Source organism: Sphaerodactylus townsendi, linkage group LG13 (genome assembly GCF_021028975.2).
Source record: "Sphaerodactylus townsendi isolate TG3544 linkage group LG13, MPM_Stown_v2.3, whole genome shotgun sequence".
NCBI lineage: Eukaryota > Metazoa > Chordata > Lepidosauria > Squamata > Sphaerodactylidae > Sphaerodactylus > Sphaerodactylus townsendi.
In genome coordinates, this window is record NC_059437.1 from 1,848,678 (window position 1) to 1,861,914 (window position 13,237).

A 13,237-nucleotide genomic window follows, 5' to 3' on the forward strand; every position below is an offset into this window, starting at 1 on the left:
TGCTGGATGATCTGGACAGAAAAACATCCACAGCAAGAGCTCGGATGATCTGGACAGTGAAAACAAGAAAACTGATGACAATCCACTACTCATTACACCCGGCTGGTGGATGTTGACATTTTAGACTCTTTACCTACCCAGTGAAAATTCATAGGAGGTGAAGAGGGCTTCTGCAAGTGAAACAAACGGTGGTGGAAGAAGTGAGAAACATGCACCTCGGCAGATTATGTGGAAAACAAAACAGTGAAGAACCAACATTGATGGAAGTCAACAGCAAGTAGAAAACTGCTCCAAAGTGCAAAAGACAAAGAGTGAATACCGTAGAAAATACGCTGCAAAGCAGAAGTGAGAAAATCTGCGCAAAAAGAAGGCTTCCATGGATGCAGTTGCCTAGAAAAAATTGAGGACAAAATTGATGGCAAGAAAACTCTGGTTGTAAATGGCCTTCACAAATGGAACTTTGAAAAAGGAGACTGAGAGCTTGATTCTTGCAGCCCAAGAACAAGCAATTCGAACAAACGCCACGCCAAAAGCCAGAAATTGAAAAAAGTCAACTTACAAGATCCTTAAAGTGCAGACTCGCAAGGTTGCGTTCAAGCATCTAAACAATAGATCACATACTGAAGCTGCTGCAAGAAGATCGCTAGATCGGACTACAAGCAGAGGCATAATACTGTTGCTCAGAAGATTCACTGGAACTTGTGCCACAACTACCATCTGCCTGTGACAAAGAACTGGTGGAATCACAAACCTGAAAAGGTCACTGAAAATGAACACGTAAAACTACTCTGGGACTTCCGAATTCAGACTGACAAAGTTTTGGAACACAATACTCCTGACCTCACGATTGTGGGAAAAAAAGAAAGTGTGGATAGTTGATGTTGCAATTCCTGGTGACAGCAGGATTGATGAGAAGCAACTGGAAAAACTTACACGATACGAGGATTTAAGGATTGAACTACAAAGACTCTGGCACAAACCAGTAAAGGTGGTCCCAGTGGTGATCGGCACACTGGGTGCAGTGCCTAAAGATCTTGAACGGCACTTAAAAACAATTGGCGCTGACAAAATCACCATATGTCAGCTGCAAAAGGCCACCCTACTCGGCTCTGCACGCATTATTCGTCGATACATCACACAGTCCTAGATGCTTGGGAAGTGTCCGACGTGTGATGTAATACAAAATCCAGCATATTGATCTTGCTTGCTGTGTGTAACTGTTTTGTATCAATAATAATAATAATAATATTCAAGTAGCTTTTTAAAATTAGCCAACTGCGAAGTCTGTTGCGGTTTCCAAAGCAAAGGCTGTAATTGAACAGATTTATTAGAATTGGGTCAGGGCTTTTGAGTTGTGCTCCTATAAAACCAGCTGTCCTCTGAGATCTTGTCGGCCATGTCAAGACAATGCAAACTTTTCTTTCAAAGTATAGTTGCTGTGGTTCTCACTGAAAAGATACTAGAAAGCAGTAAGTAGGGCGCTAATAGGAAAGAAGGGCCGGGGGAAATCTGAGAACATTTTTAAAATCTCCATTTTGGTTCCTAAGTTGCTAAATTTTGAGAAACGCAGCTCTAGACTTTATTTGGTTGCATCACTCGGTGAATTTTCCTCCAGCTACATTCTAGTCCTTCACTGCTGCAAGTTTCTGATGTTCTAAGATGCAGAAATGAAGGAAACAGATTACAAGAATGGATTCGGGGAAAAACCTCACAGTAGAATGTCTCATATCTGAAGTAGTTCTGATCCACATTCTTCACATACTTCCATTGCATAATTACAAAACTACTATATATTAATTTTTGCTCTCAAAGATGCGCTGTGTCTTATTTTCAGGGAATGTCTTATTTTTCTGTGTTCTGTTCGTCGGGCATGCTTCCAAACAAAAACTTTGCTACGTCTTACTTTTGGGGGATGCCTTATATTTCGCACTTCAGCAAAACCTCTACTATGTCTTATTTTCCGGGGATGTCTTATATTCGGGGAAACAGGGTAGTATATTTCAGTGTCTTGGGATACAGTGAAGCGTGTCGATCCTAAGATTATTAAACATAGCAACAGCTTATCTTTTTAACCACCACCAAAAGAATACATTGTAGGATACAGCACATCATGAAGTTCCCTTCTCCCAATGCCTCATCCAAGATTTTTCTCTGACTAATATGAAATTCATAACACTATAATTTATTCACATTTAGCTGACTTAATTGAGCCTGGCACAATGACTTTTACTCCAAGAGTAATCCAAAGGCTGATCCCTCTGGGTCGATGAAGCATGCTATTAAAACCATCCGCCCTTCTGTTCTGCGTGAGGCACTGAGAAAATATTGGTTTTTCTCTTGGAACTGTTGACGGAGCGGCTGCTAAACAGAGTCATTTCAACAGGACACCCATTTCTATTCACAAAAGAAATTAGTCACTTATTCCAGTAATAATTATCTACACAAATGAGCTATGATAGCAACACTTCCTAATGAACATTTAAGTACTACTACGGAGCTGGTTTTGGACAGTGGTTGTCTTTACTGTTTGTCACCAGACCCATCGCTTAAATAAGAAGAGACTGTAAGAACAAAACATTTGAAGATCGGGATGCAGCAGCAGCAGGTCAGAGCAGCTCAGTTAAACGCAGCCAAACTTTAAAATGAGCCTTCATTTATGGGAATATAAGACAGCAACAGCTTCAATTACAGTTGGTAGACATATAAAAACAACTTCTGGGATGATGTAGTCATTCCGTTTCCTTCAAGAATATTCAAGCAAGGATAAGAGAAAGCAAGCACATGGGACATCTGCTCAATTAGAAACTGGAAAGTTTAACCGGAGCACAGGTTCTCAATTACAACGATGGGAATTTTCATCCCAGCAGGCAAAATGAAGTCATGGCCAGAATGCCCTGTGTATCCAAATTCATTGTCAGGAAATAAGATGCACACCATCCCAACCCCCAAAGGGGAGGGGCAATATAAATACCCAATAAAATAAATAAGCACACACTAAGAACATAAGAACATAAGAACTAGCCTGCTGGATCAGACCAGAGTCCATCTAGTCCAGCTCTCTGCTACTCGCAGTGGCCCATCAGGTGCCTTTGGGAGCTCACATGCAGGAGGTGAAAGCAATGGCCTTCTGCTGCTGCTGCACCTGAGCACCTGGTCTGCTAAGGCATTTGCAAACACTGTGGCACATCAGCTATTGTAATAATAGGTTTCTCAGCCATCTACCTCTTGGCCCAAAGCAAGGGTCTGCAACCTGTGGCTCTCCAGATGGCCAATTGGCCATGCTGGTGGGGGCCGATGGGAATTGTAGTCCATGAACATCTGGAGAGCTGCAGGTTGCAGACCCCTGGCCCAAACGATATGTTAAGTTACGCAAGGTTGAATACCCAACAAAAACATCTGCTTGGTGTGAATACAAAAGCTGCCCTGCTACAGTTTTTGTTTAGCAGTTGAAGTGAGGCAATGCTCACTGGCAGTGGCGAGGTTTCTTTAAAAACGTGCTATTGAAAACTTAAATGACAGAAGCTGTGCAAATCAAAACTCACTACTGTGCACCAAGGTTGTCCTTTTACATCCTTACAAAATGCTTCCACACTACATTTCTCCCCAGAATTTGGGATTCTGGATTTTCCGGAAGTATTTACTGAGCTGGCAGAATTTATGGTTCTTCTAGTGCTGCATTTCAAAACATAAAACATTTTTAGTGCACACGGGGACTCGCTTTAAAGGGTTTTTTTTTATTTTGCTTGGTTCTGCATTGCAGAAAAGTGCTCTTACGCTGCAGAACGTCTGTGGAAAGTCGACAAAAATAAAACGTTTAAATTTAGCACATCCAAAGAAATGTTTTTTTTCCTTGCCTAAAATCCATTATCAACTTTCTAAAATCCTCCTTTGTCACTGGGAGATAACTGAGCAGAATCCAGGATGCAATGAAACTGCGAACGAATGATTGAAAAGAGCGGAGGGAATCTAGTGGTCCCTGCCGTACCTGTCTATGCATGCATGCAAGTCAGTGCCATCCACAAGGGCAGGGGTGGGCAATAATTTTTTCCATGGGGCCGCATAAGAAACAGAAAATATGGTGGAGGGCCGGGCCAAAAGGCAGGGGGGCGAGGCGCTTTTGAAAGCCCCGCAGAAGCCGGCAGCCAAGGCAACTGGCTTCTGCGGGGCTTTCAAAGACGCCTCGCTCCCCAGCACGGCAGGGGGGCCAGTCAGGATCATCCGGCGGGCCGGATGTGGCCCGCGGGCCGTATAATGCCCAGGTCTGCACAAGGGGGACCTGAAAGTGCCGTGGATTGGGGTGGCGCCAGTACAAATGCCATTCGTGCCAGTGCGGGGGGACATTCACCAATGCTGGGGAACAGGGCAGGAGCACAATAGAGGGGTGCTGGTGAATCTGTGGTGGCAGCGTAGGCCCAACACAGGGGGGTCTGTGCTGGTGCTAAAGGGGGCTTCACCGGGGACAGGGCTGATGATCGTTGGCACCCTCAGCCTTTTAGGTATGGAAATGCCCACTTTACAGGTGCAAATTTACGCCGATCAATGCCCTGACACAGCCCCTAGGGCAGTGATGGCGAACCTTTTTGAGACCGAGTGCCCAAACTGCAACCCAAAACCCACTTATTTATCGCAAAGTGCCAACACGGCAATTTAACCCGAATACTGAGGTTTCAGATTAGAAAAAACGGTTGGCTTGTGTTACTCGGGAGTAAGCTTGGTGGTAGTTGTTGGCTTTGCTTTGAAGCAACCATGCAACTCTTCCAACGGGTGAATCACGGCCCTAGGAGGGTTTACTCAGCAAGCCCCATTGCCAGCAACCGAGCTTACTCTCAGGTAAAGGATCGTGCTTTAGTTCTTTGCATGAAAATCAGTGGGGTTTAACAGCGCTTAACAGGGTTACCTACACTGCTTCCCCAAAATTAGGTCTTAGGTTTAATGCTAATAATCGAGCCCAGCGGCAATTCCCCCCCCCCACATGATGAACTCTGTTTGTGCGTGCCCACAGAGAGGGCTCTGAGTGCCACCTCTGGCAACCGTGCCATAGGTTCGCCATCACTGCCCTCACTGCCCTCACCGCCATCACTAGGGCTCAACCGTAAGAATCTTTGCAGTGCTTGCTGCAGCACTGGGCAGGGGTTGGAGAGGCCAACATTCCAATGGCGAAGCCATAGGTGGCTGGGCCTGGGGCACCAAAGCTACAGACCCACCTCCCAAAGGTAAACAACAGGACCGGGCAGACATTGTGGATGAGAAGGTATGCGCCCACTAGGGAGCTCCCAGCCTCCCTCCCCCAACTGGGGTTAGTGCTTCCCCCCACCCCAATTGACAGCTCGGACAGAGGCTGGACACTCCCCTGGAAACTGTGGCCTGACACTTGGTATGCCAGCTTTGGGGAGGAAAAGACCCTGTGAGAAGCCACAGTATGGGCGGTGCAGGGAGGGAAGCAATCGCAAAGGGAGAGAGCGACTGTTCTCACCAGGAGGATTAAGAACTGCCACTCTGAGAACCCTGTGGCAGCGGCAGATTGCCAGCCAGCCCCGTGCTGTGAGACTAGCCGTCGGGTTCCGCCCCGGTTGATCCTTTGCATGCAGTGAAGGCCAGCACCCTCCGGGCTGGGTGACCAGAATGGGACCCTCTGAGGCTCTGGGAAGGGGTCAGCTCATGTCCACTGGTTTGGTGGGAGCCATTGATGTGGGATCGGCAGCTGGGCAGCAGCCTCTATACCCCCAGATGCCCCTGTCCATGAGTACGAGGGCCACACCATCCGAGGATCAGCCCAGTTATTTCTGAGCTTGGAGTGGGGACTCCCAGGGAATGTAGGCAGAAGGGTCTGCATTGGCCAATGAGGAAGAGGCGTTTCTCAGAAGCTCCCTTCCATTGATCCTCTCTGGCCAGTGCTGCCGGCCCATGGTGGTGGTGGCCTGGCCCTATATAATACGGGACCATAATATTTGCTGTTGGTGTGTGTACCAAGCTCTGGGCCCCATGCCTGGTTCCGTTCTTCCCCACCCCTACGCTGGCTCCTGCAGCTTGCTCCTCCCCCGTTCCTCCATCCCCCTACTGCAGTGGTGGCGAACCTATGGCACGGGTGCCAGAGGTGGCACTCAGAGCCCTCTCTGTGGGCACGCGCAAACAGAGTCCCACCCCCACACACATCTAGGCTGGCCTGGGCCACTGGGCTCGATTGTTAGCATTAAACCGAAGACCTAGTTTTGGGGAAGCAGTGTAGGTAACCCTGTTAAGCACTGTTAAACCCCACTGATTTTCATGCAAAGAACAAAAGCACAATCCTTTACCTGGGAGTAAACTTGGTTGCTGGCAATGGGGCTTGCTTCTGAGTAAACCCTCCTAGGGTCCTGATTCACCCGTTGGAAGTGTTGCACTGTTGCTTCAAAGCAAAGCCACTGACTACCACCAAACTTACTCCTGAGTAACGCACATCTCAGAGCCAACAGTTTTTTCTAAACTAAAACCTTTGTATTCAGGTTAAATTGCCGTGTTGGCACTTTGCGATAAATAAGTGGGTTTGGGGTTGCAATTTGGGCACTCGGACTCGAAAAGGTTTGCCATCACTGCCCTACTGGCTGTGGGCCAACCTGTCCCGCTCCCTCCTTTCCCACACTCCTGACACCGTCCCTTCCCCCCACTATTGCTTTTTCCGTGCTGTTCCATGGCTGGCTCTGGTGTAGCCCCCTGCTTAAGAGGCAGCTCAGCCATGCCACTGCTGTGCTGTTCCCCAGCTGAGGCTCAGCCCCCCAACCCCGCCAGATTGCACTGTGTGCACACAGCCTTGAGCATGAAGTGCCTGCCTGTGTGGCCTCCTCCTGAAGTCATTTCTCTGGAGAGGGCAGTCCCACTTATAGACCTCTGCCTCCTTCCACCTGAAAGAATGGAGAAGTGTTCGTAGGCAAAATCTCTAGGAGAAAGTGATATATACACTAAGAAGGATCGAACAGCAGACCAAATAATTCCACACTCAGACCACAAGTCTATTTCAGAAAATACAAGCTACATACACAATTCCCCCATATATAGCAGCAGATATTATTATTTCCTTTCCTCCAAAGAGTTCACAATGAGGCTGGGCAGGACTGAGAAAAGGAGATAAAGCACTTCTCTACCTTTTCAAATTACATTTGTCAGCCCTGTGCTATTCTCTTCACAAATTCAAAGAAAAGATCTATTCAGAGACGAGGAGCCATCTGCTTAATTAAAGTAATTTTAAACTTAAACATGTTAGCAAGGTAGAGCTGTCACGTTTGTCCTGTAATATCCACTGAATTGTGAGTTTTAATCAAGGACACCTTTTGTACCAGTCTATATTTTTAAAAACATGTAATGTCTTTGCTGCAAAACTGGGTTCAATTCATAGGTAGTCCCAAACTACTTCCATTAGTGTGAAAACATTCTGTCTCACAAACATGGTTTAAACCACAAACCCAGCTAAAACAATCACAATACTGGTAGTGGATTCTCTTTGAAACGTATTAAAATAATTTCCTTGAGCACTGCTACAAATAGCAATTACAGGAGATACCATTATCATGGTCTTTATTATTGCGCTTTGTAAGAGTTACTGATCGGAAGGTACACATGTTTGTTAGTGATTTTGTAGCCTCCGGCCTCCTCGAGTTTAGTGGGACTCAGACAAATTAGGAGTAGAGTGAAGGACAAAACAGAAATCTCTCTGCTTAGAATTCGTTATAACCAACGATGTGCATTATCTTTTGTAAAAAGATACAAATTCTATCAAAACAGTTATTCCAAGAATGTTAACAGCTTCACCAACACAACATGCACGGTCCAGTTAAATTAACCTTTGTGGAAACAGATGAAGGACAGTTTTAACCCACCCTTTGTGGTGAAGAGCAGAGGAAAAGCACACGTCACAATGATGTCCAGACAATTCTACTCCGCCCAAACAGCAGGGAACTGCCGAAAAAGATGCACGTGGGTCTGAGGTCCTCCAAAGCGATCAGCGATCAGGCATGTCAAGGTTTCAACAAGCTTCCCCCATCTCGTTGCTATCAGGGACGCCAAGAGGCAGAACTAAAATCCTTTGGTTAAAAACCAGCCTTCCGCTGAGAAAAGCCTTCTCGCAAAGCCACTGCCGTGGCCTGGGTTGTTGATTCCGTCAAATGCAGAAACCAGCTTCAGTGCAAACGTCTGCGTCTCCGTTTAACCAGTAGAATCAGGGCCTCAGGGAGAGGCCTGCCGGGCTCATGCTCAGCAAGAACAGTTTCCGCAGCCTTTCACGCTGTTGATGATCTCCTCCTGCAGCTTCTTCCTCTCTTCCTCTTTGGACATGTGATTGTTCCTCTCTTCCCACCGGTCGCTGACGTTCCTGCTCAGCATTCGGCTGCTCTGCGTGTGCCACATTTCGTAGTAAAGGCTGCTGGGGCTGGTGAGGAGATCCAGATGCCGCCCGCGCTCTGCGACTTGACCCTGTCGAAAGAAAGCAACCAACCATGAAGCCCGTGAGCAGACAGCAGCAGCTGTCCAGAAGAGGAACGCTTCAAAAACGTGGCCCAGACCCAGCATATGCTGCAGCCACTGTGGTCATTTTAACAGCCAAGGTTAAGTGCAGCATCTTATGCAAAGATCGGCCTTTGGCCACGAAGGATGCAGCAGCAGCAGCAGCAGCAGCAGCACTCCTGTTCGAACAGCATGCTCTCTGCAGGGCTGACTCTACTTTGCGCTAAGAATTGAAATTCTACCTCAAGGAAGTTTCAGAGGGTGGCTGTGCTGGCCTGCAGTGGAACAGTTAGATTTGAGTCCAGTTGCACCTTTGGGACCGACAAACTTTTTTGGGGGGTGGGGAGTCTTACCTTTTGAGGATCAAGTCGCCCTTCATCACAGGTATCTTTGTCAGAACATCTTCCTGGTCTCTAAGCTGCTACTGAACTCAAATCCAGCTGCCTCCATCTAAATCTATTTCATCGGACATATATACAGCAAAGCAGCAACCTTGTCATCAATACAATCGAACACACTATCCGGAGGAATAAATATCTGGCCTCGATAGACGAATTTATCAAAGTGTTGCAGGGTTGTAACCGTAGTCCAGATGTCTGGAAAGCCTATTTACTGTTGTAGTACAATACGCTGCCAGTCTTTCCTTGCCATACAAATGAAACAGACGAAATTCCAGAATATGAAATACAACACCAGTTTCACCTTTGCATTTATCTAACCATTTTCAGCAAAGCCAAGCACATTTTTACAAATTGATGTTAATGGACTTAGTCCCAAAGGTTTCATGTTTGTTCTGGTAAAGAGGTAAGGGATAAAATTTTAACTCCTGTTCTCCTAGCTTTGCTCGTTAAAAGGGTCAATAGAAATACTATTTATTGCAGTTTTGTTGTTTTACTATCATGTTTGAAACCAAAATATACCATTTTGAAATGCAATGCAAATCGTTCAGGAACTGGACATGCACTCCAAACCATTGAGCACCAAACAACGAGGATAGCCCACTAGTCCAAAATCATTTGTTCAAAGCACATTATTCATTTAAACAAAACGTGCCACGGAAAAAAGTCCTATCAAACTATGCTATATTGATTCCTGCAATTTCTACCACCAAAAATCATTCCTGCTCTCAGTGACATGTCATGCAAAACAGAACCCTATGAGTCTGCTGGAAATGTTCTAAAGCCAGCCCAAACCTGCCAAAGTCTTGCTCACTTCTGCCATGAGAAATGGGCCCTGTGCCCACAACCCAAACTGACGGAGTTCATGTTGTGAATCACTGCTCATATCACCATGTTCTTGAAACCGCCTGCCCCATTCCAAGTTCTGGTCTGTCAGCCTGATGCACATGGAAAACTTGGCACACCCAACACTTCCTCAGTAACACAGCCTCCCAGAGGGCACTGACATGTACCACACCCAAACAAGCATGGAGAAAGCACAAAGAAAGAGAGGCCTTCAGAAGCAGTAAGGAGCCCAACACCAAGTCTGCATCTCTAGGGCAACCAAAATGAGGTGGCAGGACAGGCCGAACTATTTACCAGTGTTGGCGGAAGATGGCATCTTCTTCAGGAGCAGCAGTGGCGTGGGAGGTTAAGAGCTCGTGTATCTAATCTGGAGGAACCGGGTTTGATTCCCAGCTTGCCGCCTCTGAGAGCTGTGGGAGGTCATCTGGGGAATTCAGATTAGCTTGTGCACCTAAGACACGCCAGCCAAGTGACCTTGGGCTAGTCACAGCTTCTCGGAGCTCTCTCAGCCCCACCTACCTCACAGGGTGTTTGTTGTGAGGGGGGAAGGGCAAGGAGATTGTCAGCCCCTTTGAGTCTCCTATAGGAGAGAAAGGGGGGATATAAATCTAAACTCTTCTTCTTCTTCTTCTTCACAGTCATCATATTTAAGAATCATGCTTGTTAAAAAAGCCTGAGAGAAATGCCGTCCTTTTTCCCCCCTTAAGGGCAGGGGACATTCCATAAATGGTCTTGTCCCACCCGAAGTGATCCAACCCATTTTACCGCCACCTTGTCACAGAACCTCCGGGCTGGGTCTCTTCAGGGCAACTTCTCATAAGGTGAATGTGACATGCAGCCACAGCCAGGCTGAAGCATACTCAGAGTCTGCAAACGGTGCAACCTTAATCTAGCATAGAAACAGTTTCCTGAAGTGGGAGGTGTTCTTTGAACATCAGAACAGTTAGGTTGATTTCCACACCAGAACTATCTAGTTCAGGCACTTGGTTATCATAGTGAAGCTCACCAGGTGTTTGAACCACATGTATGGGATGTGAAAGCAATGGCTCTTCTGCTGGCTGCTGCTGCTGCTCCCAGCACCTGGTCTGCTAAGAACTTTGCAATCCTGTGATCCTGCACCACAAGAAAAAGAGGTAGCTCTAGAGAGTCATGGTTGGTCTGCAGTAGAACAGTAAGTTCTACCAGCTACTGGACTCAAATCTAGCAGCGTTGGGCCTGGTTCTGTTGGGGCACAGAATTCCATTTCTCTCATTTAAACAGTCGCTTGATCCTCCTTGATCTGAGATTGCAAGTGCCTTAGCAGACCAGGTGCTCGGGGGCGGCGGCGGCGGCGGCAGCAGCAGCAGGCCATTGCTTTCACATTCTGCACGTGAGCTCTCAAAGGCACCTGATGGGACACTGCGAGTAGCAGAGTGCTGGACTAGGTGGACCCTGGTGTGATCCAGCCGGCTCTTTCTGATGTTCTTAAAGGGGCCCTGTGTATCTCAGATCAAGGAGGATCAAACGACTGGAAGTGAGAAGTATAGTTTCAGTATCATGACAGCAACCACTGGCTGGGCTGATAAATGTCCAAAATAAAGTGCTCCAGACATTAGGAGGGCCAGCTTGGTTGGAGAGGCACCAAAGCAACCAAACTAGGCAAGTCAACAAGATTTTAATTTGTCTTAGGCAAACTGCTAGCTGGAAGATGCTGCAGTTACAATCCTAAAGCAAGCTGCTTTCAGCAATGGATATGTATGTGGCGGCTGCAATTTCAAATCCCGCTTAACAGACCTGAGAGGGGAAAGGAAGGGACTTAACATTGTCACCATTTATGATTTGTTATTGTTTGTCTGGACATTAAAATTACATGCAAAGCACTCTTCCAATTGTAGCTCCTGATTTATGACCGAAGCTTGTATCATTACATCATCTGTTAGAAGGACTCAGTCACAGATCAGCAGGACTTTTACTCATATTGACACATTTTCCTTCAGCATTCAACAGATCTTTTTGACTTCAAAAGGAGGCAGGCTCACAATAGGTCACCCCAATCTACAATTCATCAGTAATAAAAGTATTTGAAGCAGGCTGCCCTTTCCCAGCAACCCTGAGAATAAAAAGCTTTCAGATATTATTCGCCCGTTCAGCTGTGAAGCCCGTGCCAAGATCGCTACTTAATTCTATTGAAGATCAACAATTTAGTCTGGCATTTTTATTATAGGGAAATACCAGGCCTACTGCAGGGTAATATTTGCAAGGCTGAGGGAAACGGCTGCTTAGCATTCCACCCCGCTCCTTCTCCTCTGGATTTGACTGGCTGCCCCCAAAGCACTTCGCAGGCTAGAAGGGCCAGGCAAACAGCTTTCCGCGAGCAGAAACCGTTGACATTTCACGAGCCAGCCAACAGTCGGGCAGGCATCGAGCAGCCACGCTGAGATCATCACGAGGTCTCTGCAAAGCAAAGGCTCGTAAAGAAAGACACTTTGTAGGCCGAAACATCCCAGCTGCTCCACAGCCGCTAATGAGCTCGTTTAACAGGACGCTTTAAAAAAAGGATTCCAGTAATTATCATTCAACATAATTCATCATCCCTAAACTGTTAAACCCACTTTGCACAATAAATACGGAAAATATAATTTTAAAAGTGTTCTGAACGCGGCAAAGAGGTCAGCGTAACATAAAAAGGCAGGTCGGTCGCAGCTTTGTTCATCCATTCGCATGCTTTTAATTCTTTCCTTTTTTTTTGAAAGCATAATGCACCCAACTGATAGGAAGCAGCGCAATGACTTTGGTTCATTTTTTCCCCTCTGTGTTATCAGAACTATCTTGTGGCTTCAAATGTTCCATATTGAGGAGACTGAAATGCAGCTTTTGAACATATGGTAACAGAGACATCTCTTCCTTCTGTTTACTGGAGGGTTTGCACCACAAGGGCTCTACAATGTTGTGGACCTTAGTAAAATCATGAAGACCCCCCCTCCCCCCCGGATCAGGGGAGTCCCTCCCATCAGCCTGCCTGGCCCAATGGGCTCCCCCCTGGGCTCCTGGACTCCAGTCAGCAGCTGGCTACTTTGGCAGGAAAAGGGGATGGGAGGCTCAGCTTGTGCCACCCAACCACATGTGATGTGCTTGACATACTGTTTCCGAAGAAGAAGAAGAAGAAGAAGAAGAAGAAGAAGAAGAAGAAGAAGAAGAAGAAGAAGAAGAAGAAGAAGAGGAGGAGGAGGAGGAGGGAGGAGGAGGAGTTTGATTTATATCCCCCCCTCCCGTGAGACTCCAAAGGCCTTCCACATAATCTTCCTTTGCCCCTTCCCCTCACAACAATCACCCCTGTGAGGTGGTGGGGCTGGAGAGAGCTCCCCCAGAAGCTGTGGGACTAGCCCAAGGTCACCCAGGCTGGCGAAAGTGTGGAGCAAGCGCAGGCTAATCTGAATTCCCCAGATAAGCTTCCACAGCTCAGGCGGCAGAGCTGGGAATCAAACCCGGTTCCTCCAGATTAGATACATGAGCTCTTAACCTCCTAAGCCACTGCTGCTCCT

At 46.9% G+C, this 13,237-nt stretch overlaps 1 protein-coding gene across 3 annotated transcripts in view; it reads right to left on the reverse strand.

Moving 5' to 3' along the window:
- Positions 1–6,962: 6,962 nt before the first annotated feature.
- ABCB7 (ATP binding cassette subfamily B member 7) overlaps positions 6,963–13,237 on the reverse strand; it is an 83,335-nt gene continuing 77,060 nt past the window's right edge. For 2 of the 3 annotated variants that reach the window (XM_048514734.1, XM_048514733.1), the window contains one exon: positions 7,532–8,442. In XM_048514734.1, the coding sequence (XP_048370691.1) occupies positions 8,224–8,442 (219 nt within the window). In that variant the 3' untranslated portion in view covers positions 7,532–8,223. Of the gene's footprint in view, positions 8,443–13,237 lie in introns of all 3 variants that reach the window. The other variant, XM_048514732.1, reaches the window with a different exon arrangement.